At 43.0% G+C, this 23,210-nt stretch overlaps 1 protein-coding gene across 1 annotated transcript; it reads right to left on the reverse strand.

Annotated features, from left to right (window-relative positions):
* Positions 1–1,134: 1,134 nt before the first annotated feature.
* Positions 1,135–21,685, reverse strand: prkg2l (protein kinase cGMP-dependent 2, like; the record flags this gene model as incomplete). The annotated part of the gene is made up of 19 exons (XM_083650821.1): positions 1,135–1,230; positions 2,326–2,392; positions 3,569–3,631; positions 4,538–4,660; positions 5,169–5,332; positions 5,446–5,587; positions 6,061–6,150; positions 8,239–8,375; positions 9,235–9,382; positions 10,826–10,924; positions 11,764–11,832; positions 12,882–12,976; positions 13,199–13,276; positions 13,392–13,455; positions 14,639–14,744; positions 16,157–16,270; positions 16,878–17,044; positions 19,908–20,267; positions 21,564–21,685. The coding sequence occupies 19 exons, from the start codon at positions 21,683–21,685 to the stop codon at positions 1,135–1,137; spliced, it is 2,304 nt and encodes a 767-aa protein (XP_083506947.1).
* Positions 21,686–23,210: the final 1,525 nt, after the last annotated feature.

Raw genomic sequence — 23,210 nt, forward strand, 5'->3', positions numbered from 1 at the left:
TGATAGTCATATCAATAAAGTCATTGAATGAGGATGCCCAAAGTAGGAAGTTCCTGAAAAAGTTAGACATCACATGTCCTTTGTTATATTATCAAAGAGCAAGTAGCAGCACTCAGGCATGGTATTTTGAGGGAAAGTAAGCTGATCATGGCACATGAGTGAGTTTAAAATGCTAAAGCCCTGCTTGTGAAACGATACATATTTGGGTAGCGTTGCACCTGTAAACAGTCTGCAACAGGTGGTAGCGTTGCACCTGTAAACAGTCTGCAGCAGGTGGTAGCGTTGCAGCTGTAAACAGTCTGCAGCAGGTGGTTGCACCTGTAAACAGTCTGCAGCAGGTGGTTGCACCTGTAAACAGTCTGCAGCAGGTGGTAGCGTTGCAGCTGTAAACAGTCTGCAGCAGGTGGTTGCACCTGTAAACAGTCTGCAGCAGGTGGTTGCACCTGTAAACAGTCTGCAGCAGGTGGTAGCGTTGCACCTGTAAACGGTCTGCAGCAGGTGGTTGCACCTGTAAACAGTCTGCAGCAGGTGGTAGCGTTGCACCTGTAAACAGTCTGCAGCAGGTGGTAGCGTTGCACCTGTAAACGGTCTGCAGCAGGTGGTTGCACCTGTAAACAGTCTGCAGCAGGTGGTAGCGTTGCACCTGTAAACAGTCTGCAGCAGGTGGTAGCGTTGCACCTGTAAACAGTCTGCAGCAGGTGGTAGCGTTGCACCTGTAAACAGTCTGCAGCAGGTGGTAGCGTTGCACCTGTAAACAGTCTGCAGCAGGTGTAGCGTTGCACCTGTAAACAGTCTGCAGCAGGTGGTAGCGTTGCACCTGTAAACAGTCTGCAGCAGGTGGTAGCGTTGCACCTGTAAACAGTCTGCAGCAGGTGGTAGCGTTGCACCTGTAAACAGTCTGCAGCAGGTGGTTGCACCTGTAAACAGTCTACAGCAGGTGTCTGAGGTTGGATTTACAAAGTATTTAAAAAAAGCAAGAGAAAAAGATTTCAACAGTTTGGAGCCTGGCTGGGCGACCCATATCATTCTCTATGTAGACTTCAGTGTGGGTGACATTGAGGATTCGGAGCATCGGATCCATTGCAGCTGTTCAGATCCAGTGTGGTTTGGCAGGTCCTGGAGGTGGCAGGATCCTCAGAAGTCTTTATCCCAGCCAGACAGCTCATCCGGAGGTTCCTCTAAGTCAGGAGGGAACTTGTCAAAGTGACTGTGGTCCAACGGCCCCTTCACCTGCAAGAATAATAACAATACAAATTTAAAATTACAACTATGAGAATTAAACTTGGTCAGCATGTGAAAATTCACAACTTCTACATTGGCATACCAGTAGTCACGTTTTGCTCTCAACGCACGTTCTTACCATGGCAAGGGGACTACTTGAATTTGCATAATGGCTTTTTGACACAGAGTACTATTCATTCAATGCAAGAGTGCCACTTTTTGCTTTAAGAAAAAAAAAACTTTTTGCTTTATGAACTATAATACGATTTTGTTCAGAGTGTCTATTAAAATGCATGCTCTAATGTTCATTTATAGTACTGTAGTAAGAAAAATGAGTGAGTAGACGGTTAAAAAGGCAGTGTGAGCAGAGGTCTGATGTGTGGGTTATCTGTGTGAGACTTATCAGGAAGATTTTGAGTTTGGATTTGAAGGAGTTAGGAGATGATGTTTGGCAATATTGATATAGGTGTTCCATAGTATGGTACCTCTATAGCGTATTGAGGTGTTAGTAGTATTAGTAGTGTGACAGTGTGGGGGGGGGCTAAGATGATATATGAGTGTCTTGTATTATCTGTATGCGTGTTAGAATTTTGTTGAATACAATGATACAATTATTACAATTAGTATACAATTAATAAAATCAAGCAAACAAAATGTAATAACTTTAACTATAAATCTTCCCGCATTAGCTATGATTTTAATCTCCCATCATTGTCGTCGTTATAGGCAAATTAGTTTTAACATCATGCAACCTCTGGGTTCTTCATCTAGTAGTTTATGGACTGCTGCTGTATATATTAGCGATACATGTAGCTAAATCTTTTTCATGATTGTAAGACAACACATAAATACATTGATGCATCAGCAGTGCATGTATGACTGTATAATATGATAAAAGCAATGTTTGCTAACATTACAGTATTCTCCATAGAGGAGATGAAGGCAGCTGAAGCTAATCAACTTGGGATCACATTCGCACTGATCATTATTTAGCTTAATATGTCTACACCATAAACTGATTATTATTTAGCTTAATATGTCTTCACCATGAATGCACAATCTGTGCTTGTTTCTAGTTGTGGAACATGAAAGTATTTAGTTCACCTCTCTCCTCAGTGGTGACAGGAGCTTCTGACGTCTCAGACCCTCCCAGTTGAAGCCCTGGAACCACCTACGACAAATCACACACTTTGAACTACAGTACAACTCCCATTGTAAGAAATCTATTATAATCCAACTGTAAAAAATAAAATAAAAATAAAGAATGTGGATGAAATTAGTATCTTTAAGAAACGAATATAGAAATATTAAAGCTGTAGTAGAGATATGATGAGATAAAACATTAATGATTGGGGCAGCTCAGGAGGTAGAGTGGGTCATCCACTATTAATCACTTTGGATAAAAGAGGTTGGTGGTTCGATCCCCGGCTCCTCCAGTCCTTATGTCGTTAAGTCCGTGGGCAAGATACTGAACCCTAAATTGCTCCCAATTGTGCCAGCACCCTGCGTGGTACAGTAGCTTGCTGTCGTTGGTGTATGAATGTGTGTATGAATGTAGGTATACATTGTAAAACACTTTGTATAGAAGCGCTATATAGAGTAAATGCACTCCATTTACCATGATTCTTGTGGGGAAATTGGGTCATTGCAGCAGCGAAACAGTAATAGGATATAGCAAAGAAAAAATTACAGTTGAACATAGTGAAATAAAGAAAAATGAATGTATGAAATTTAAATATAGCACATGCATTATCAAATAAGTGAGAAAGGCTGTTTATTCCATTGGTCCAACACCAAAGAAAGACGTGCAGGTGCCTAGCACTCTAATTATCCCACAGCGCTGGCCAGCAGGCCCGCCGGGGTCAGAAGATGTCAGGACACTCACTCACTCATGGATGTTTGGTGAAAGGTGCGAGGATAGGGAATGGCTAGGGATGGGAAGGTCCTAGAGAGTCGAGATTCAAGGGGTGGGCATAGGGAGTGACTAGGGGGGTGTGGGTGGTGGGAGGGGGGCAAGGAAGGGGTGGGGCTAGGGAAAAGGGGCTGTAGCTACAGATAGGAAGGTCGTAGAGAGTCAGGATTCAAGGAGTAGGTAAGGGGTGTGGCTAGGGGGGTTTGGGCGGTGGGGGGGTCGAGGAAGGGGTGGGGCTGGGTTAAAGGGGCTGTATCTAGGTTGTAATGAGTCGGATTAGGCATGCATGAAATTAGTTAATCAAACCAAGCAATATGGATTCAAAATGAATGTGAGGCCAATAGGAAAATAGCCTGGTCTCTGTATATATTTGAAACTAAGCTACATTGTGGTACAATGAAAGAGGGATTGAAATCATTTGACGAGTAAACGTACTTGTGTTTCTTGATGTCGATGATGCCGTTCTTTTTGTTGCCAAGCCTCTCCACAGGGTTGAGCCTGAGGGGAGAGAGGGATGTGCATTTGTGTGTGTATCCCTTTAAGACGGCGAACCGCGTTATATGCGGTTCGCGGTCTTAAAGGGATACACACACAAATGATGGATATACACGCAAATGCTGCATCAGGTATCAATGGGTTAAATTAGCCTAAACCACACGAAAGATAAACATGGAGGTGGGTGATGAATGTGGATGCGATCCACATCAGTACGACTGAGGTCTTGTGTCTGGTGTAACATCACTGCAGGATAATGATCAACTAATTATTTTAAATGATACTGCCTGGTCTGTTACCACAGAACCAATTACACAGGGATTTACTGAGTTGCCCTTGTTACCTCTATTCAAATCAAATCATTCATCAGCAGAGGTGTGGCAAAGTCAACTGTGCTCCTATAAAGTGCTTTTGCTCCTCGTGTCTCAAATTAAGTCCCATGTGTCAATGTAGATTACCAACAAATCAAGAGTCCATTATCAATTTAATATCTGCCAGAAAACTAAATATCTAGGACAAAGCAATATGGTTTTAATAGGATAAATACTTGGTAAGAACATCATGAGCATTTGGTTTCTGTAATCAGTTTCAACTTCAATAAAACCAATCATTCCATCCAAATTCAGAAAATAGAATTTAAATTCAGTCGTCTGCTGGAACAAATCTCATCACTTTCAATCTAAGTCACAAACACAAGATCTCAAGTCAAGACTTTAGAAATATTTTCCAAGTCATCAAAGTACAACCAGAATCTAAATCAAGTATCAAGTCTTCTCTTCATGCATCAAGTCAATTCTCAGCAAAACTGTGACTCCGGTCTGACTTGAGTCCAGGTCATGTGACTCAAGTCCCCACCTCTGTTCATAGGAGTTTTCCCAGTATCTGAGCGGGATCTGTCACTCAACGTACTTGCAGAGTCTCCTGATGAGGTCATCTGGACGCTTCCCTATTCTCTTGGGGAAGTCCACCTTCTCAATGCCATGCAGGACCATGGTGTAGATCTTTATAGGGTCTGAGCCAGCAAAGGGTGGACTGGTGAGAAAACGCAGCAAAAGGGTCAAACTGCAGTGCTAACCTTGCAAGGCAGCTGGATTTGCACAATATCATATGAGACCAGATCATATGACAAACAAACCCAGGTCAGGTTCTCTTTCTCAATAGCTTATTATTATTATTATTATTATTATTATTATTATTATTATTATTATTATAATATATTAAACACATCCGAGACTGCACCGATCTGCCCCAGTTCAAATCTTTAGGCAAAACCCACCTATTCAGAACTGCTTTTAATGTTTGATTAGCCTACCTGTTGTGTCGTGTGATATTTATGCTATATAATATATGTTTTTAAGGTGTTGTCTTTGATCTTTTAACCCATGTACTGTAAAGTGTCTTTTGAGTACTGATGCAGCGGCAGTTATCGCTCGCAGCAAACTGCAGAAGTCCTAGAGAGCAGCTTTAGGTTTGTCCTTCATCAATTGACCCTCTGGAATGCAAATGAAGCCGCTAAGATATTCCACTTTATCGGACTTACTTGCCAGTCAGTAGCTCAAAGATGAGGATGCCCAGGGACCAGCAATCGGCCCCAAAGTCATGGCCTTTGTTCATGACGACCTCTGGGGCCACATACTCTGGTGTCCCACAGAAGGTCCAGGTCTTCTTCCCCAGGCCAATCTTCTTAGCGAAGCCAAAGTCTGCCTGAGGAAAGAGAAAAAAGAGGGAGAATGCAAAAAAGGCATAGAGACTCTACCACTCAAACCACACCACTCGCCACTAAATGTTAGGTGGTGACAACCAAACAAGTCCCTTACCATTTTGACATAACCCTCAGCATCTAGTAGGAGGTTTTCAGGTTTCAGGTCTCTATAGACGATGCCCCTCGTGTGGAGGTAATCGAAGGCCTCCAAGACACAGCCAGTGCAAAACCTGGATGTGGGCTCGTCAAAGAAACTCCTGGTAGGTAAGGAAAAGATCAAGAGAATATTCATAATGTATTTTATGAATATATAGCGAAAGAACAGACTAGCATGACCAATGTCAAGACAACTACCCCAGCTCAATATCGAGCATAAGCACTTGACTATCTCTTTCATCAATTAAAGCTGAGTGATTCCCTGCCTAGCAACACGAGGGTCGCAGGTTCGCACCCCCGTGTTACCTCCGGCTTGGTCGGGCGTCCATACAGGCACGATTGGCTGTGTCTGCCGGTGGGAAGCCGGATTAAGGGTATGTGTCCCGGTCGCTGCACTAGCGCCTCCTCTGGTCGGTCGGGGCGCCTGTTCGGGGTGGAAGGGAACTGGTGTTAATAGCGTGATCCTCCCACGTACTATGTAGGCTACATTTGGAGCCGCCAAAGTGCTACGTTGCCTTATGCAGCTTGTGATATTTTCAGGTGCTGTAATAGGTGCAAAAGGACCTACACTCACATGTCGCGCAGCACACTCCACAGCTCTCCACCAAGACACACCTCCAGCAGCATGTAGACAAACTTAGCATCCCGAAATGTTCTGAACAACCTGCAGTGCAGACACACGCATCGAAGAGATTCTTCAGTAACACTTGTGTGGAATTACACCAAGATTATAATCCAATTAGCAACATAAAAACGTTTCATACAATAAAACAATCAGACAAACATCAGAAAATTAGATTCAATTTACTATCATGTCATAAAATAAATCTTTTGAAACATTGTGTTTATCGGGCTTTTATTATAATAATTATCATGCGCTCGTATGCAAAAAAAAATTACAGCCCATGACAATGTTAAAGGGACACTCCACTCCACTGAAAAACAATGCTGATGCATTTTGTACATAATCTCACACAACAGAAAACTAAACAGTTTTGCAGACATTCATTTAGTCTGACACTTATTGAGAGTTGATTTGAGTTAAGCTGTGGACCAGTGATGTCATTCATACACAAATGACATCACTGGTATCTGTGATGGTATGTGCAAAAAAACAACTCGGCATTGGAAATTGGTGGTGTTCCTTTAAGCTTGTGAATATAATATCCTATAGGCTGAACCTTCTTTGAACACTGACCCTAACACCATGAGAAAAGCTTTTAAGCGATCTAAAAAGGAAAAAGTCAGTGATAGGGGGAGGATAGTATTAGTGAAAGAAAACGCAGAATGATCAAGACATTTTGGCTGAACTTCTCCATTGAGTGACATCAACAGCATTGCTTGCCCCAGGCTTTTGTCTCTGAAAGTCACATGCTGGACAAATCAAATAGTGAGTGTACCCAGCAGTGGTGGGACGCAGGAATTAGCAGCATTCTCTCGACGGGCTCCTTAGCAACTACACTGGGAAACCCCACATGTAGACCAGGGCCCCACTTTCTTTAGGGGACATGCTTAAAAGAAAAGCCAGTTATTTTTCCTGTGAACACTTTATAGCAGTGGTGGCCTAAAAGGTTAGAGAAGCGAGCTTGTGACCGGAAGGTCGTCGGTTCAATCCCCCAGAGCAGGTCACTGGGGGCTGGGTTTACTCAGGCTATCGGGCTTCGGTCTTCCCTAACCAATAGAGACCATGGTAGTCTATATAGAGACTAGTAGTAGTCATACATAACAGAAAGAAACAGACACAGCAGGCTATCTGTACTTTGGCTACTAAATTTGGCAGTTGTAAAACAATTATATCAACGAGAAACGGATTGTCAAAACAAATTTTACCATTGATGAAAAAGGTGACTTGGACATAACAAGCAAGCTATGAATCAATCTATCAACATCCCCCTAGCTATCAACCGCTAGGCCAGACTGCACCGGGACATTTCCTTGGGCGGCTGGCCGAGCAGGGAGATAAAGCCCAGACAGATAAAGCTCCAGCAGGCAGCGATCTCTCGCAGGCAAGACTGACTGACAGCAGCGTTAGCCAATCGGCACCCGTGATTGGATTTTCAACCGTAGAAAAATGATGCCAGACCAAGAACAGCCAAATCCACAACTGTGGAGTCGGCGTGGCTTCGAAGGTCTGGAGCCAGGCTAGGACTTTTGCGCTATAGGGTGTAATGCATCATGCAAACATAACTGGATGTTTGTGAACTGTGTCTCATTCACATTGTACAATATGGCCTATAATTACCTTCATCCTATAATGGACTTGACAAGTTTATAAAGATTATCAGAGGACCCCCCCCACCCACACACACACACACACACTAATGGACTTCTCCCTGTATTGAGGCTAACACCACACCTGCTGTTTACCATGATGTGTGTGGCTCACACCTGACTACACACACACACACACACACACACACACGTAATGGACTTCTCCCTGTATTGAGGCTAACACCACACCTGCTGTTTACCATGATGTGTGTGGCTCACACCTGACTACACACACACACACACACACACACACACACACACACACACACACACGTAATGGACTTCTCCCTGTATTGAGGCTGACACCACACCTGCTGTTTATCATGATGTGTGTGGCTCACACCTGACTACACACACACACACACACACACACACACACACACACACACACACACACACACACACACACACGTAATGGACTTCTCCCTGTATTGAGGCTAACACCACACCTGCTGTTTACCATGATGTGTGTGGCTCACACCTGACTAGAAACGCTGAGCTTGTTTGCTGCAGGATGTTCTTCTCGGAGTAGATGTGCTCTTGCTGTCTGGTGTCCACAATGTGCTTCTTCTTGATGCACTTCAGAGCGAACGTGATGTTCTCGTCCTTCAGCTTCACCTGAGAAACAGGGACGACGGCCTCGATGAGCAGAGCAAGGCACTAGCAATCATTTTTGCGGTGAGATCCCAACCAGAAACGACCCATAGAAACATAATGATGTATGCAGGTGGATTGTATGAAGCATCCACCAAATATTGGACAAAATGTGTTTTGTGTGTATGTTGCATATTTAGAATATTTACAAGAATATAGCATCAAATAAATAAATAAATAAATATAAAATCTTATACTAAAAATGTAATTAGAGAGATAATGGGACCCTGAGACCCTGAAATGAACATGCTTCTTGGGTTCTCACATTGTGAATCAGGTCAAAAACGGTTAAAACCTAGATGTAATGCACACAAACAAGCTCCAAAGGTGGGCAGAGGCACATCTGACTGTAAAAATGTGCAACAATTTCATGGAAAAAAGAAAAGAAAACTTTGCTACTAGCTTTTCCATTTGCTGTTTGAAACAGCTGGTGTCTGGTAGCCCCCGCCTCTTTCCTGGGAAAAATACACAAGAAGTAATCCGTTATACATTTCCCATTTGTTTGTAATAAATGGAAGAAAATCGAAGTGGTTAGCATGAGTCGTGATAGCCGCCATGGCTGAACAGACCTACAGGAAGTCAGTCAATCAACAGAAAGTCCAAGGCAAAAGGCGTCACAGTACTGGACACAGTTTGATTGACAGGTGATCTCTGGGAAGACCAGTGTATAGTTCTTAGTTTTTAGTGACACATATGGCGACGAAATTAATAAAAGAAAACATCTTGCAGACCACCACTTTAACAAAAAGGCATACAATGAAATGGCTATAAACCAATCAGCCTCATTCAGACTCTATCAGCATTTGGTATACGAAGTTCTCACCAGCTCCACACGTCCAAATCCTCCCATGCCCAGTGTAGCTATGACCTGGAGCTCTTGAAAAGGTCGGTGGTGGGGCAGGAGAGCTGTCCTCTCCTTCAGCCTCCTCAGCTCCTGGGCATGTGCAGAGTCCATCTGAGGGGACTGGGGCCTGAGAGAGCACAGAACAAGGATGTATCTTCATCATCATCATCATTCAGCAATTGTGACATCACTGATGATGTCATAGACATTGTGACATCATTGTGTGATGTCATCAGTGAGTAATGTCATCTGTTATGCAAAGTTGAGCAATTGTGCGCAGCGCATGCCAATAGGCAGGCGAGGCCACGCAGCAGCCGAGCTGCGGGCAAGGCTGCACTGCGTATGCGAGCTGCAGGGCCAGCTTGGCAAACTGGAGGGCGGACGAGCACCTAGGGATCGAGCGTGTTGTGTGTGTGTGTGTGTGTGTGTGTGTGTGTGTGTGTGTGTGTGTGTGTGTGTGTGTGTGTGTGTGTGTGTGTGCGTGCGTGCGTGTGTGTGCATGTGCGTGGTTTAGTCTGCACTTGTGATAGATGCAATTCGGGTATAGCAGAATAAATTCATGGTCTCTGTGCTAAGATTAAAAAGATCATACAGTCATGGGAACAATTGATAAAAAAAGTATGTTTAGAATAATTAAAAGCAGTAAAAACTCATATTTTGTTAAAAGGCACTAAAAGGGTTAAAATGCTTGGGAACAATTGATAAAGTAGCCTATGTTTAGAATAATTAAAAGCAGTAAAAACTCATATTATTTGGATATACCAGAATAACACAAAGCATTTGTTTGATATTGATTTCAGTTGTGTTGTGGGCATTTTCATGTTGTGGTGTTTCATCGTTGTAGTTATGTTTAGTCATTTGTAGGGATGTCAAAGAAGCTGAACATGGTGGCAGAATATTTCACAAACAGTAGTAATTACTGGAGGGTACCAGCAGGCGGCGCCAAGGCGCTTGGAGGGATATTATGGGACGCACTGCTTCCGCCCTTCAGACAAAAATACACTTTGATCTGGTAAAGCAGCGTCATCTCTTCTTTCCACCACACATATCCCCCTTTTAAAGGTATTTATCCCTCATGGTAACGTTTGATATTGTCTAGTATGTTTTGTGAATGTATGTATGCCCTCGGGAAACTGTTGTAGTGTGACATGTACAGTCCATGCATTGTTAAGGAATGCACTAAATGCAGTTAATTACCTGAGGAGGAGCGAAGCTAATGTAGCTAAGCTAACGTTAGCCACCGGCGGCAGCTGTCTGGTGCAGTGTTAGAACCGTGTGCAAAGCTAACTAGCATGTTAGTTACTGGTGCTTTATTGTATGAGTGAGTTTATATGAATAAGTTACTGGCTTACCTGTACATTCCAATAGTAATATTTTAGTATGGTCTATTATTGATGTAGCTATAGTATATTCTATTTTACTTATATTGTTTTTCAGTAACTTAGTAATAATATCCACTGTGACATTTGTATGTGCAGTACAGGTATGTTTCTGTGACTTAAAGACAAAAATACACTTTGATCTGGGAAACCATAACATATCCCCCTTTTACAGGACTTTACACACTCACAGAGCATTTCTCCTCTCATCGCTTCGGGAAAGCTCTTCCACATATTGCTTCAGGTAAGCCTGCAGCTCTTCGTAGGTTCCCACCGTCTGGTTGAAGTTGCTGGAGAAAGGCAGCAATATAAGTTTTACATACAGTACAGTAGTCCATGGTCAGAGAGCAACCTCCTGTCTGGATCAGGGAGGGGAAACTTTGATGATATAGAGAGGGCCACAATAAAATGTCCTCGCTATCAGAGGGCCAGATAGTGACCGTGCACTTCCAGTAGCCTACTGTAACACCATCACTCCCAATGATAGCTACTAATTTGAGGAAAAGGACAAAATATATACTGGTAATAATCAAAGTTTATTATACAAACATTTATATATTTCATATTCAAATGCATTTAGTAATGCTTCTATTAATTTAATTAACTTAACGGGGGGGGAGGGATATACCAATATTTCAGTGCAATTGAGTCTCAAAAATCATTATTCAATAATGGTACAAAAGTTAACACCATCAGGTTCAAACCCCCTCATCTACGTATATATCGTCAGGTTTGGGAAGCCTATGTCCTTGTCACTGCCACTGGGATGCCAAAACCCAGCCAGTGCACGGCTTGTTCGGCCCCTCAAATACAGTAAGTCTTTGTAGAATGGAGTCGTATTGAATGACATGTATAATGTTAATGAGTGAATGCAATGCCTCACCTGATTGGAAATGGGAATAGAGATGCAATTAATTGTTAATTGGCAAAAAATAATTATTATTATGCTTATTTATTTTTGGGGAATTGTGAATGATATTACTGATTTTCCAAGGCCTTCTCTACAATGTCAGCGACGGCTGTTAAACGGCCACACCTGCCCATCCAAATTCAACTAGTGCCGGTGTGGGCCCCTTAAATACCGGTCCAACAACCCTAGAGCATAACCAAGGATAATGCAGCTACTCACTCTCGGTCCACGGCCAAGCACTGTGTGTCGTTCTCACTGCAGACGATGTTGGCTGAGCGTACATCTTCACTGTCAACATACACGTAGTAAAGTTCAGTCAAACACATGAAACCTGCATGTACAGCACTGATATTTTATGATTCCACTGTGTGATAAAACGGTCAACGTCTTTGCCAGCCTACTAACACGTTAAAACAACCCACAGCTTATGAATATGGTCAAACAAACTGGGTGGAAAAGTATGTTAAACTCTCAGCCAGAGGACTGTCTGTCTGCAACATGAAGGATCAGTATTGTTTGCTGAGGGGAGATCACTTCACACTGACTGGCTGAAGTAGGAAGCAAAAGGCACAGCGTGTCCCGAGTAGAAAGGGGAATGTTGATATTCCCCCTCCCCTTTCCTTAATGGTGGAATGACCTTCTTGTTCAGGATAACCTTATATAAACCTATTCTGAGTCCTCCTGTGTAAGAGCGTCAGCTAAACGCCTTACATAGATTTGATGAAAATTAATTAATTGATTGATTGGTCTTCGCAGCAGCAGAAAGTAAAATATATAAAAGTAAAGAGTGCTCAATGTAATACAAGACATTACACCAAAAAACTGTGAAACAATACAAGTAAATACATAATAGTCTTGAAAGGTTTGAAGCGGATGTGCGAGTGTTCAGCGCTATTCAGTTGTACTGTGTACAGATGTACTGTGTACAGATGTACTGTGTACAGTTGTACTGTGTAGTGTGTACAGATGTACTGTGTACAGATGGGAGAACAAATATACAGAAACGTGTCCAAAGATGCAATAAGATACTTCCAGTAAATTATTCATACTGCAACAACAAAAAGGAGAAGAGCTTAATATAGCTAAAGAAAGGCTATTGTATTTGTATCTAAGGCACTGCTGGGAAACGCACCAAATGATACGAAGAGATGCATTTTCAAAATCAGTTTGGATTTGACTGTCAAAACCTACTGTGTCCCTAGACTTTAATTCTTGCAACTATCTTACTCTACTCTCCATAATAATAACCATAACCATAATGGCTTCACATTATGAATACACTGTGCTTGACATGCTTGACTATTTAGTGAGTCTGTACCATGTAGGTTGGTTTGTACCTGATGAGGGCTTTCTCTCCAAAGTAGTCTCCTACCCCCAGAGTCTTGATTTCCCGTGGTTCAGTAAAACCCTCTGTGGTCTGGGTGACTGATACCTATAGGCAGAAACCATCAGAATTAGCACAGCACTAACTGCTTTTAGATCTTAGTGTTGGATTGTTCTCTGATGTGTTCTTGAGTGTGGTTTTTATTACTTTATTTAGTCTGGCTTCTAAAGTCTGTCTGAAGTTAAAAGAAAACAGGTTGTAAGATGCTTCATGGTTTTCAGATAGTCAAAGTGATATGTACTGGGGCGGACGAGAGAAAGAAAATCTCACCTCTCCTTTTGCGATAATAAAGAAAGTGTTCCCCTCTTCACCCTCTCGAATAATATACTCCCCTTTATTGAAATAGTCCTAAAAAAGACAGAAGGTCAAACAGTTTCATTGTAAAACAGACACTGTATTGAATCACACGTGTAAAGAAAATGGAAATATGTACAAAGACAAATCGTGATTTGTGCAGACTTACAACTTCAAGACAGTCGACGATCTTAGCTAGCTTCTCCTCAGGTAGTTCTCTGAGTAGAGACACACTGTCGGAGAAATACATGAAGTACAGTAATTCATTAGTGGCGTAGCATAACTACCAAATGGTTTAAAAATGTAATCCTGTTAATGTAATAAATTGCTGGATAACATCAGATTAGATTAGATTCTGGCAATTCGTACCTCAAATCAAGTGTAACATTTTGAACTAACGACGTAATAATAGTTCACAGGCTTTTTTGACTCATTTAAATTGATTTTTATCAGTTGCTTCAAGGGGTGAATATGTATAATTGGTGTACATTTATTTGTCATTAGCAAGGCAATGTTTGAGCCGTCAGTTGACGCGGGTAAATATGAATGAAAAGTACTATTTGCTTGTGTGATTTAGATTAGAAAATGTTACAATAAAGAGAAAACATCGCATGGATGCAACTGGGACGTATCCTCAGTGATGTACCCTGGGGTCATAGGATGTTTCGGGTCTCGCAACATCATACACCCTCGCCCAGGTGACCCAGCCGGGGCTGGCCAAGCCCCAACTTACGTCCCCAGTAGCTACCCACAGTCAGCCCTATAGGAAGGGTCGAAGGTGGTCACGCGGTCAGGGCCACTCAATCCGCTGCTCCGGAACTACTCTGCCAGGACCGGGGGGGGGGGGGGGGGGGCTCTGGTACGTAGAGGGACCGGGCTCTGTGGGTTGCCGGCCGGGCCGGGCTCCTCCCTCGTCTCACCAGGTCTAGGACCTGTGCGCTGCACCAGACTCCCTCACTCCAAACATCTCATTCCGAGGTGATGGTATCTTGGTGGATACCATGCAGTACCAGTACTTGGTGGCACTGCAGACTCCACTTGCGGCTTGAATGGCCCTCCTAAAAGGTCTCTCATGGATTGTTGGGCTTCTTCCTCACGGAAGACGCAGGCTGGGGCGCTAACCCATACTGCTCCCGGGTGCCGTCCCTGTTCCGGCTGTCAACTGTCTCTCCAGTGGTCACTAGTCTTTCCTGGTTGTCACGTAGTCTATTCCTATGAGTCACTGTGAGTCATGAGTGAGTCATTACAATACTACAATTACAATACTAGTTTGTATCATCTGGTCGAAGTCGTGGACATTTGAAAAGCTGAGCTATTGCAATTTTAAATCCAAAACAGCCATCAGTGGAGCGGTACAAACACCAGCTTGCGTCTAGTTGAGACGTGGCGTGGCTGACAGCCTCTCAGGCTTTGTACCTGCGCAGGAAGCTGAAGCACTCTTCATGTCGAGCCTGGGTGCTTCTCATCATGATGGTCTGGAACGTCTGACGATCCAACGCCCACATCTGAGCCTGGGACACAGCTGGACCACAATGGAACCCTTAACATCCTTTTATGGTCTACTACCTCTCATCACATTATCAGTGTTATTATGAGAATGGTGAAGGATTCTCATAAATAAGCTTGTTTCATCGGACATACAAGAGTTACACTGATATGTGCCCATATTTTCCCTTACTGAGAATCAAATATCTACCTTTGATATGACGATTATGATTCAGTTTGATCAATTGTACATAATTTATTGTACAATTGATCAATCAATTGTCGATAGCAGTGATACTCAACCCGAGGCTCTAGAGCCACATGCGGCTCCTTTATGGGTAGTTGTGGCTCTTTTAAGTCCTACTTTAAATAAATAAATAAAATTCTGAGAATAAATAATGTGAGGAAAGGGACTTTTTGGGATTGTGGCTCTTGCAAAGTTTATTTTATTTTATTATTTTGGTCATTGTGGCTCTTGAATAGGGAAAAGGTTGAGTACCACTGGTCTATAGGAAGACGTTCACCTGAACTGTTTCTAATGAGACATTTTGATCAGATTCCACACAAGTATCCATGGTAGTAGTGGTGGTGGTGGTGGTAGTATGCTGGGTTTCAATGGAAAAATGCTATTTCAGAGGGTTTTCCATTCTGACAAGAATAAAAGTTTGAGGGAAACACTGAATACTTATATCAATTTAATATTAATATCAATTTCAATCCCCAAATATCACCGTTGATATTGGCCTTCAAAAACCATATTGTCCTATGGGTCCTACAATTACAGTATCTGAAAACAGCTTGCCATACAATTATTTTGTATTATTATTATTATTATTATTATTATTATTATTATTATTATTATTATTACCTTAATGGAAATGTTTCAAATAAAATGTAATTATACCACGGTAGAGGATTAGGGCCACACGTGAAAAAGTGTTTATAGTCATCATTTTAAATTTAAACTCAAAATTCTGAGATGAGATTTCAGAATTTTAGAATTCTAACTTTATTCTCGGAATTCTGACTTTAAACTCTGAACTCAAATGAGGTTTTCACATGTGACCGGAATCCTCTTCCGTATACTAAAATATTTTTGTCAGTGTTCATATCAATATCGGTCTAATAACCCTTGTATCTACACTATAGCACATATCGTATGAAATGGTCCAGTTGGGTCCAGCCAGTTTGTAGTATGGCATTATGACAGACTAGCATTGAAGTGAAAATGTAATAGCTTCCCCTGTGAATTCTCATCTGCTCATGTACCGCGCAGCAGCTGGTCTCTCTTATCCATGGATATGGTTGTCAAACACATGATACACACTTGAACACTTGGGAATAAATGTATGTAGTAATCCCAATTGTGCGAGATAATGAGAGCTTAGAAATATATGACAGTGGATGGTGATTTGTTCTTCTTAAAGGGGAAGTGCTGCTGTGACTCACCTTTAACGGTCGCTGTTCGCTTACAGTTGTACAGTATGGCCAGCTCTCCGAACGCCGTCCCGGGACGCATCTCCCCCAGCAGTTTACCATTCTGGATGACCTCTAGTAACCCCTCTGCAATGTGGAAAACGGAACACATGCAATCCAAGGTAATTTGATCATCTACATTTGGAGTATATTGACCTTTGGGACGTGTTGTTTTATTTATCTATATATATCTATTTATCCATTCATTTGTTTGTCTGCAGGATATCACAAAAACGTATGAAGGGATTTGCATGAAACTTTGTGTAGTGGGGTCATGGGCCAATTTAGAAGCGGTTAACTTTCCACGCCCCCTGGCCAAAAGGGGGCGTGCCAATGGGTGTGGCCACTCACAAAAAGGCACCTAACTTCAAAACAGATTCACGTAACACCACGAAACATTGTAAAAAAGATTGGTTGCAGGAACAACAACCGTCAAAGAGCCATGGCTCCACAAATCTACGATCCAAAATTCTGATAAAATGGAGTGAATCTTGTCAACATTGACCCCAAATGCCACATCTTTGACAATAAAGCCTCAAAAACACCTCCTTGAAAGAAATACTCAACCAGGTCTTTGGTGCAATCATAAAGCAATATGCAAGGAAGAATATTTGATCTCCTGCTCAGAGATACAGTATCTCCGCTGTCAATATGTAACTCTGTGACCAAAGGAAATCAGATATGTTGATCCAACCTGCAAGTACGTAGAGGTAGTTTCCAGGTTGGCCCTCCTGGATGACGAGCTGTCCCTCGGTGTAGACCCTCTCGTACATACAGTCCACCATCTCCCTCATGTGCTGCGGTTCCAGCTTCTTCAGGAAGTCATTCTTCATGATGGCATCGTTGATGAGCTTCTTGGTGCTGAGGGAGGAGTGAAACACACAAATAAGTGCCAAAAAGTCACTTTCTAATTCTCAAGGTCAAAGGTTCTTTTGGCACAGGAAATCAATGTTCCCAAACTGCTCAGAGTGAATCAGTGTTGGAAAGGGATTATTTCGGGTCTTTATTTACCGTCTTTTAAAGAAATCAATCAATGCACTGTTTAGGACATGCAGTGCTGTACATGTAATGCCAATGGTTATTGATATTAACAGTAGTAGGAATAGCATTTGTTTTATCCTGGTGTCATCAGTGATGTCACTTGAGCAATTGTGCATTGTGACATCACTGATGATGTCATAGGCATTTGTGACATCAGTGATATAAGAGCGTGACATCATCAGTGATGTCACTCGAGCTATTGTGGTTTTTGGTTACACACTCAAGCAATTGTGACATCACTGATGATGTCATAGACATTGTGACATCATTGTGATGTCATCAGTGAGTGATGTCATCAGTGATGCAATTGTGCGCTGCGCATGCCAATAGCGCAGGCGAGGCCACGCAGTGGCTGAGCTGCGTACGCGAGCTGCAGGGCGGGCGAGGCCGTGCAGCGGGCGAGCCTAGGAATCGTGCGCGCGTAGCACGCGAGTTGCCTAGTTGTCACAAAATAGACTATTGGCAGCCTCAGTCTAAAAGCATGTGTTGGCATTAGCCTTCGAAAACCCATATGCCACAAGCAGATTAAAATAAATAAATAATTTTGAATAAATGAGTCAATGCACTGCACAACACTGTGTTTATACATCCTGCGGCCATGCAGGAACAGGTTGCTGCTGCTGCTGCTGCTGCTCACTACCAAATCTGGCAAATGTGGGTCCAAGAAAGCACATTAAACGCTCCCTGATTAGCACATCACACAGATGATGTGTCCGTCCATTAACCAAAGAAGGAGCCTGCTGAATGGACTTGAGGGTAGTGGCCAGGGGGGGGCAGCATGGCTGATGTCATTGAATCCTCTAATGACCCAGCCAGTGCGGTTAGAGCCCATCGATGGCCTTTTGTTTCCTTGTATGTCTTGCTATTATCCTGTGATGATAATACAGCCTTTCAGATCTGCAGACAGGGGGGATGGAGGGAGGAGGGATTAGGGGGGGTGGAGGGAGGAGGGGGGGGGGACAGGTACAAAAGCTGGGCCAGAGCTGTCTTGTCCTCCTGCCTGCATGACGTTTCCTTTGGAGGATCAGTTGATAGGATGCAGGAAACCAGCCCTCATTAGAAAATCAAAGATGTTTTGTGCGTTTCTGGAATGTGATGATTGCCATTATTTGGTGCAGCCCGTAGTCCAAAGCCGTATATGCTGAGTTCTGCATCCCTGTGGAGCATCCCCACCACATTTCGGGGCTGTTTTACCTTAAAAACAGGGATGCAAATCTCAGCAGGTACTGTACAAACCCGCCGAGATTTGCATCCCCCTCCATAAGCCAGGAGAGAGACCCCCAGGCCTCGAGGTCACCTGGACCCGGATTTTAAGCACCAAAGTCAGGCTTCATGAGAGAGTCCTAAGCATGGAAGTCACCTCGACATGGATTTGATGCATCAAAGTCTCCATGAGCCAGGACAGAACCCCCACTGGCCTGGAGGTCACATCTACCAGAAGGGGGGGAATTGAACACCAACTTTTCAAGAGTTGTGCGCCAGAGACAACTACGAGACTAATACCCCGTTCAAGACAACTCGGACCACCAGAGAAAATGGGTTCCGACCTGTAAAAAGGGAATTGAACGGTCATCCAGGCCAGAATTACAGCTCCGAAATTCGGGTATCATTCAGAGCTCCGCTTTGTCCGAGTTGACGTCGTATCATCCAAAATGTTGCATTACCGCCTCCACTTCCCAGAACCCTCCTTGGTTTTTTCCCCAATGTTTTCCCTCCGACCAGGAAGTGCAGCGTGAACGCAAATATGCCGGGGGGCGGAGGTTCCAAGTTGAAACTTCCGGCGGTCCGAGTTGTCATGAATGCGGTACCGTATAAGCCTCACAGGTACTGTCTGAGAGAGAGAGTGAGTGAGTGAGTGAGTGAGTCTGTCTATCCGTCTTTGAGTGTGTATGTGTGTCGTCTTATGTGTGTGTCCTTTGCATAACTCGAGAACCATTCGTCCAATCTGCTTCACACTTGGCAGGTGTGTTGCCGGGGGGACACCCATGAGGACATACAGTGTCGGATTTTGTGCAATTTGGGGATGCGACACATTCAATATTAATAAACTTTTGCATAAACAAGCGAACGGCGCAGCAGCGGGGCCAACGGGCACTGCACGAGTGACCTTATTGGCCCTCCACTCAGCAGGTATGAATATGAATTGCAGCAGCTGGTGCTGTCTGCCAATTAGGGTGCAGAGAAGTGCTTTTTTAGGCCAGGGATTATTAGACAATGTCCAGTGTTGACATTGCTTGGACACTCCAGCTCTTTTATTGAAATCATAAATACTCAGCGGTTGGCCCCCCCACCACCACCAGGCTTATCTTTTTATCATCAGTTTGTGATAATCCTCGTTGATGACGTGTCAGCTGTGGATGACGTGCCGCGCTCTCCACACCCTCCTCCTCTCCTCCGCGCAAAAGTAGAAGCAGGTCCAAGCATGGCTGCTCAAACGCGCTGCGGTGCCATTTTGGCAAAGCAGAGTCCCCTGAGCACTTGACTCCATAGACAAAATATTGAAAAGGAGAGTGAGCGCTATGCAAAAGACGTCGCCTGAAACTCATAGAATAAATACCCTTTTGACTATCTGCAAAACATCATGGACGTTGTTCTTATCCTGAGCCATAGTGTATTTTGAAACAAAATCATGAAAACTGAATAAGCTTGGAACATTGAGACATTTTTTTTTCCAATAACTTACTGGGAGCCTTTGTCAACATAAGCCCTCTCTATGGACACGTGCTTGGCTCTGAAGCCCCCGCAGAAGTTCTCCGAGGTGGGCTCGGCAGAGACCCCCTCCTTGGCTCTGAGCCTGCGGTGGACCTCCACGGCCACCCTGTGGAAGCGGCTGGGGCTCTGGTTGATGACGCTGAGCAGGCGCCCCGGCGGCGGCGGCGAGCGGCCCAGGTTGTTGTCGTTGTAGCCGATGGCGTCCTGCAGCTTGTCGATCTGGGAGACCTTTGCTTCCAGTTCCCTCTGGAGCTGCTGCAGCTGGAGCTCCTGGCTGCGGAACTCTTGGTCCCGGCGTGCCAGCTCCCCCTCTAAGTGGGCGATCCGCAACCTGAGGATCAGAATCAGTTGAATCATTGGCTACTTTTAAAGGTGCAATTAGGGCTGTGAATCTTCACTGGCCTCACGATTCGATTCGATTACGATTCAGAGGGCTACGATTCGATTCGATAACGATTATCGATGCATCTCGATGCATCTCGATGCATCTTAAATCGATGCATCACTTTTTTCCCCCAATACATGTTTTCTTTTCTTACTTCCTTTTTTCTCACTGTGTGGCTACTTTTAAAGTAAAAGTGCATTTAGAATTGCATTGTATTATGATCCATAATTAAAATAAACAACTGCATGTACTTCCATTATATTTTATTTGATAAAAATAAAAAATAAAAACTTTTTTAATAATCGATTTTTGACATTTGTGAATCGATGCAGAATCGTGCAGGTCTGCATCGCGATGCATCTTATAATCGATTATTTTTGACACCCCTAGATGCAATAAATTAGATTTTTTTGTGTGCCGCATATAGCACAAAATGACTGGATGGTTGATATGGCTGTTGATCAATAGGCTACCAATGATTCACCAGCTACTGAGATTTCTGACTTTCAACTTGTCATTTCAATTTCCGTTTCTCGTTCTCAAACCAAAGAAAGCACATCACATTAACAAAGCAGTTTTATTATTCCAGTATTTTGTGTTGTGACATACGACCTCTTCAGTAGGCTACAGTAGATGTTTCTCTTGGTGCTCTCTGTAATTAGCTATTTTACTGCTTGTGGAAATGGTTGTGTCAGGGTTAACAAGTAAAACAAGTGCAACAAAAGACAATACATGTCCAACGTCAATTTGACATCATGTAATATTCATCAATATCAATAGCACATACAGTACATTACATTACATTACATGACATCACATACACTGCCCATCAACAGTTTGGGGCACACACCAGATTTTTCTTTATTCTTATACTATTTTCCATATTTTAGAATAATAGTAAAAACTTCTAAAACAATAAATCTTCAAATAAAATCATCAAAGCTATCTTATATTTTAGATTCTTTAAAGTAACCGACCTCCCCTTTGCCTTGCTGGAAAGACAAAGGCTTTGGAATGAAATCCATATAGGCAATAACTTCACTATTTATATTTGCTTCAAGACTTGCAATCATTTAACCATACTAAGCCTTTAGATCCAAATGAAAACATCATGGTAAATTAAATCAGGTGGTCCCAAATTTTGACGGGCAATGTACTGTATACTTTAAAAGCAGATTTTTTTTAACATGTGTATGATGTAAATGACATCATACATACACATTGATAAGGATAGCACCTCACCTCAGGGGCTCCGTGTCCCAGCTGGGGGGTGTCCCGTGGGTGGAGGCCAGGCAGATGTTCTCCTCAGCCCGTGGGGCTTTTATCGAACCGTTGCCCATGGCCAGGCGTTGGCTGGACACCATAGGAACGGCCCTTCGGTCAAACTCTCCCCAGTTACTGTCTGAGATGTCGCCCTGCGCCCGGGCAAGCTGCTTCCACGTCTTGAGTGCTTCACATGAGAATGACAACCATATCAAATGATGAGTGTTTGACTGATTGAAGTTGTGCAAGACAATCAAATGAGTCAGATATCTGGTCTTCAACTCAAATGAGATCGGATTAGATGAAACTCCTATAGGGTCTGAGAGAATTGGGCTTGAGGGGTCCATGAGAGATTTTTGAGTTTTGTGATTGTGTGGGAACCCAGATCTGTGTATCTGTATGTATATGTATGGTATGTGTGTGTATATGTCTCTGATAGTTTATCTTGATAGTTGTATAAGACAAATATTTTGGAAACTATTTTTGTGCTGGCAGTATAGGGGTGGGTGGGGGGAGGGCGGGGGTGGGTAGGAAAAAAACTAAAAACAACAACAAAATGCTTGTCAATGTTTGTGAGAAAACAATATCTTTTGTTGAATAAAAAAAAATATATATATATAAAAAAAAAAAGATTAGATGAAACTGCAGCCTTGTTCCAGTGACAGTAATCCTTTATAAAAGCACATTCAACTCAGTCAACATGGTTTAACAAAATGTCATATGTTTTTTTACTGGTGCTCATCCAAATATTAATGACTTGATTCCATCATAGCCTGTAGCTTTGGGATGACCATAGTCTCAAAACAGCAAGTCTGATATCCAGACAGACTCTTATCAAGAATGAAAGAATGGTGTTACTCACAGTGTGGCGGAGAAAAGCATTCAAAATAATATCCGTGGTGCTGTGAAACACTGCCTCACATCACAGCTGTGTGCTCCCTGTGAAACACTGCCTCACAGCTGTGTGCTCCCTGTGAAACACTGCCTCACAGCTGTGTGCTCCCTGCAGCTCTCAACCTCGTCTCACTCGCTCGCTGTCCTCAAACACAATGACATCTCATGTGCTGAGAGGACTGTTGTCCAATCGAGTTCCCAAGATGGTTCTCTGTGTGTGTGTGTGTGTGTGTGTGTGTGTGTGTGTGTGTGTGTGTGTGTGTGTGTGTGTGTGTGTGTGTGTGTGTGTGTGTGTGTGTGTGTGTGTGTGTGTGTGTGTGTGTGTGTGTGTGTGTGTGTGTGTGTGTGTGTGTGTGTGTGTGTGTGTGTGTGTGTGTGTCTGTGTGTCTGTGTGTGTCTGTGTGTCTGTGTGTGTGTGCATAATGAAGTGGCAGTATCTGGCACCCCCTGGTGGCCTTCAGGCATTAGACAAATACATTTTCTTCTGCTACTGTAGGAGATAAAATCATAGGTAGATAGATAGATTGATAGATAGATAGATTGATAGATAGATAGATAGATAGATAGATAGATAGAGTGATAGATAGATCATTTCAAAAAAATTAATTATTCTATAGCCTTCATCCTGGCAATTTCAAAATGTAAGTAGGCTTATATTAGATGTTCCCATTCAGTTCCCCTTCACAGATCTACTTCATCTTCTCTTGATCTTCTTCATGGTGGAAGAACATC

Source organism: Poromitra crassiceps (genome assembly GCF_964638095.1).
Source record: "Poromitra crassiceps genome assembly, chromosome: 14".
In the NCBI taxonomy this organism is placed as follows: domain Eukaryota; kingdom Metazoa; phylum Chordata; class Actinopteri; order Beryciformes; family Melamphaidae; genus Poromitra; species Poromitra crassiceps.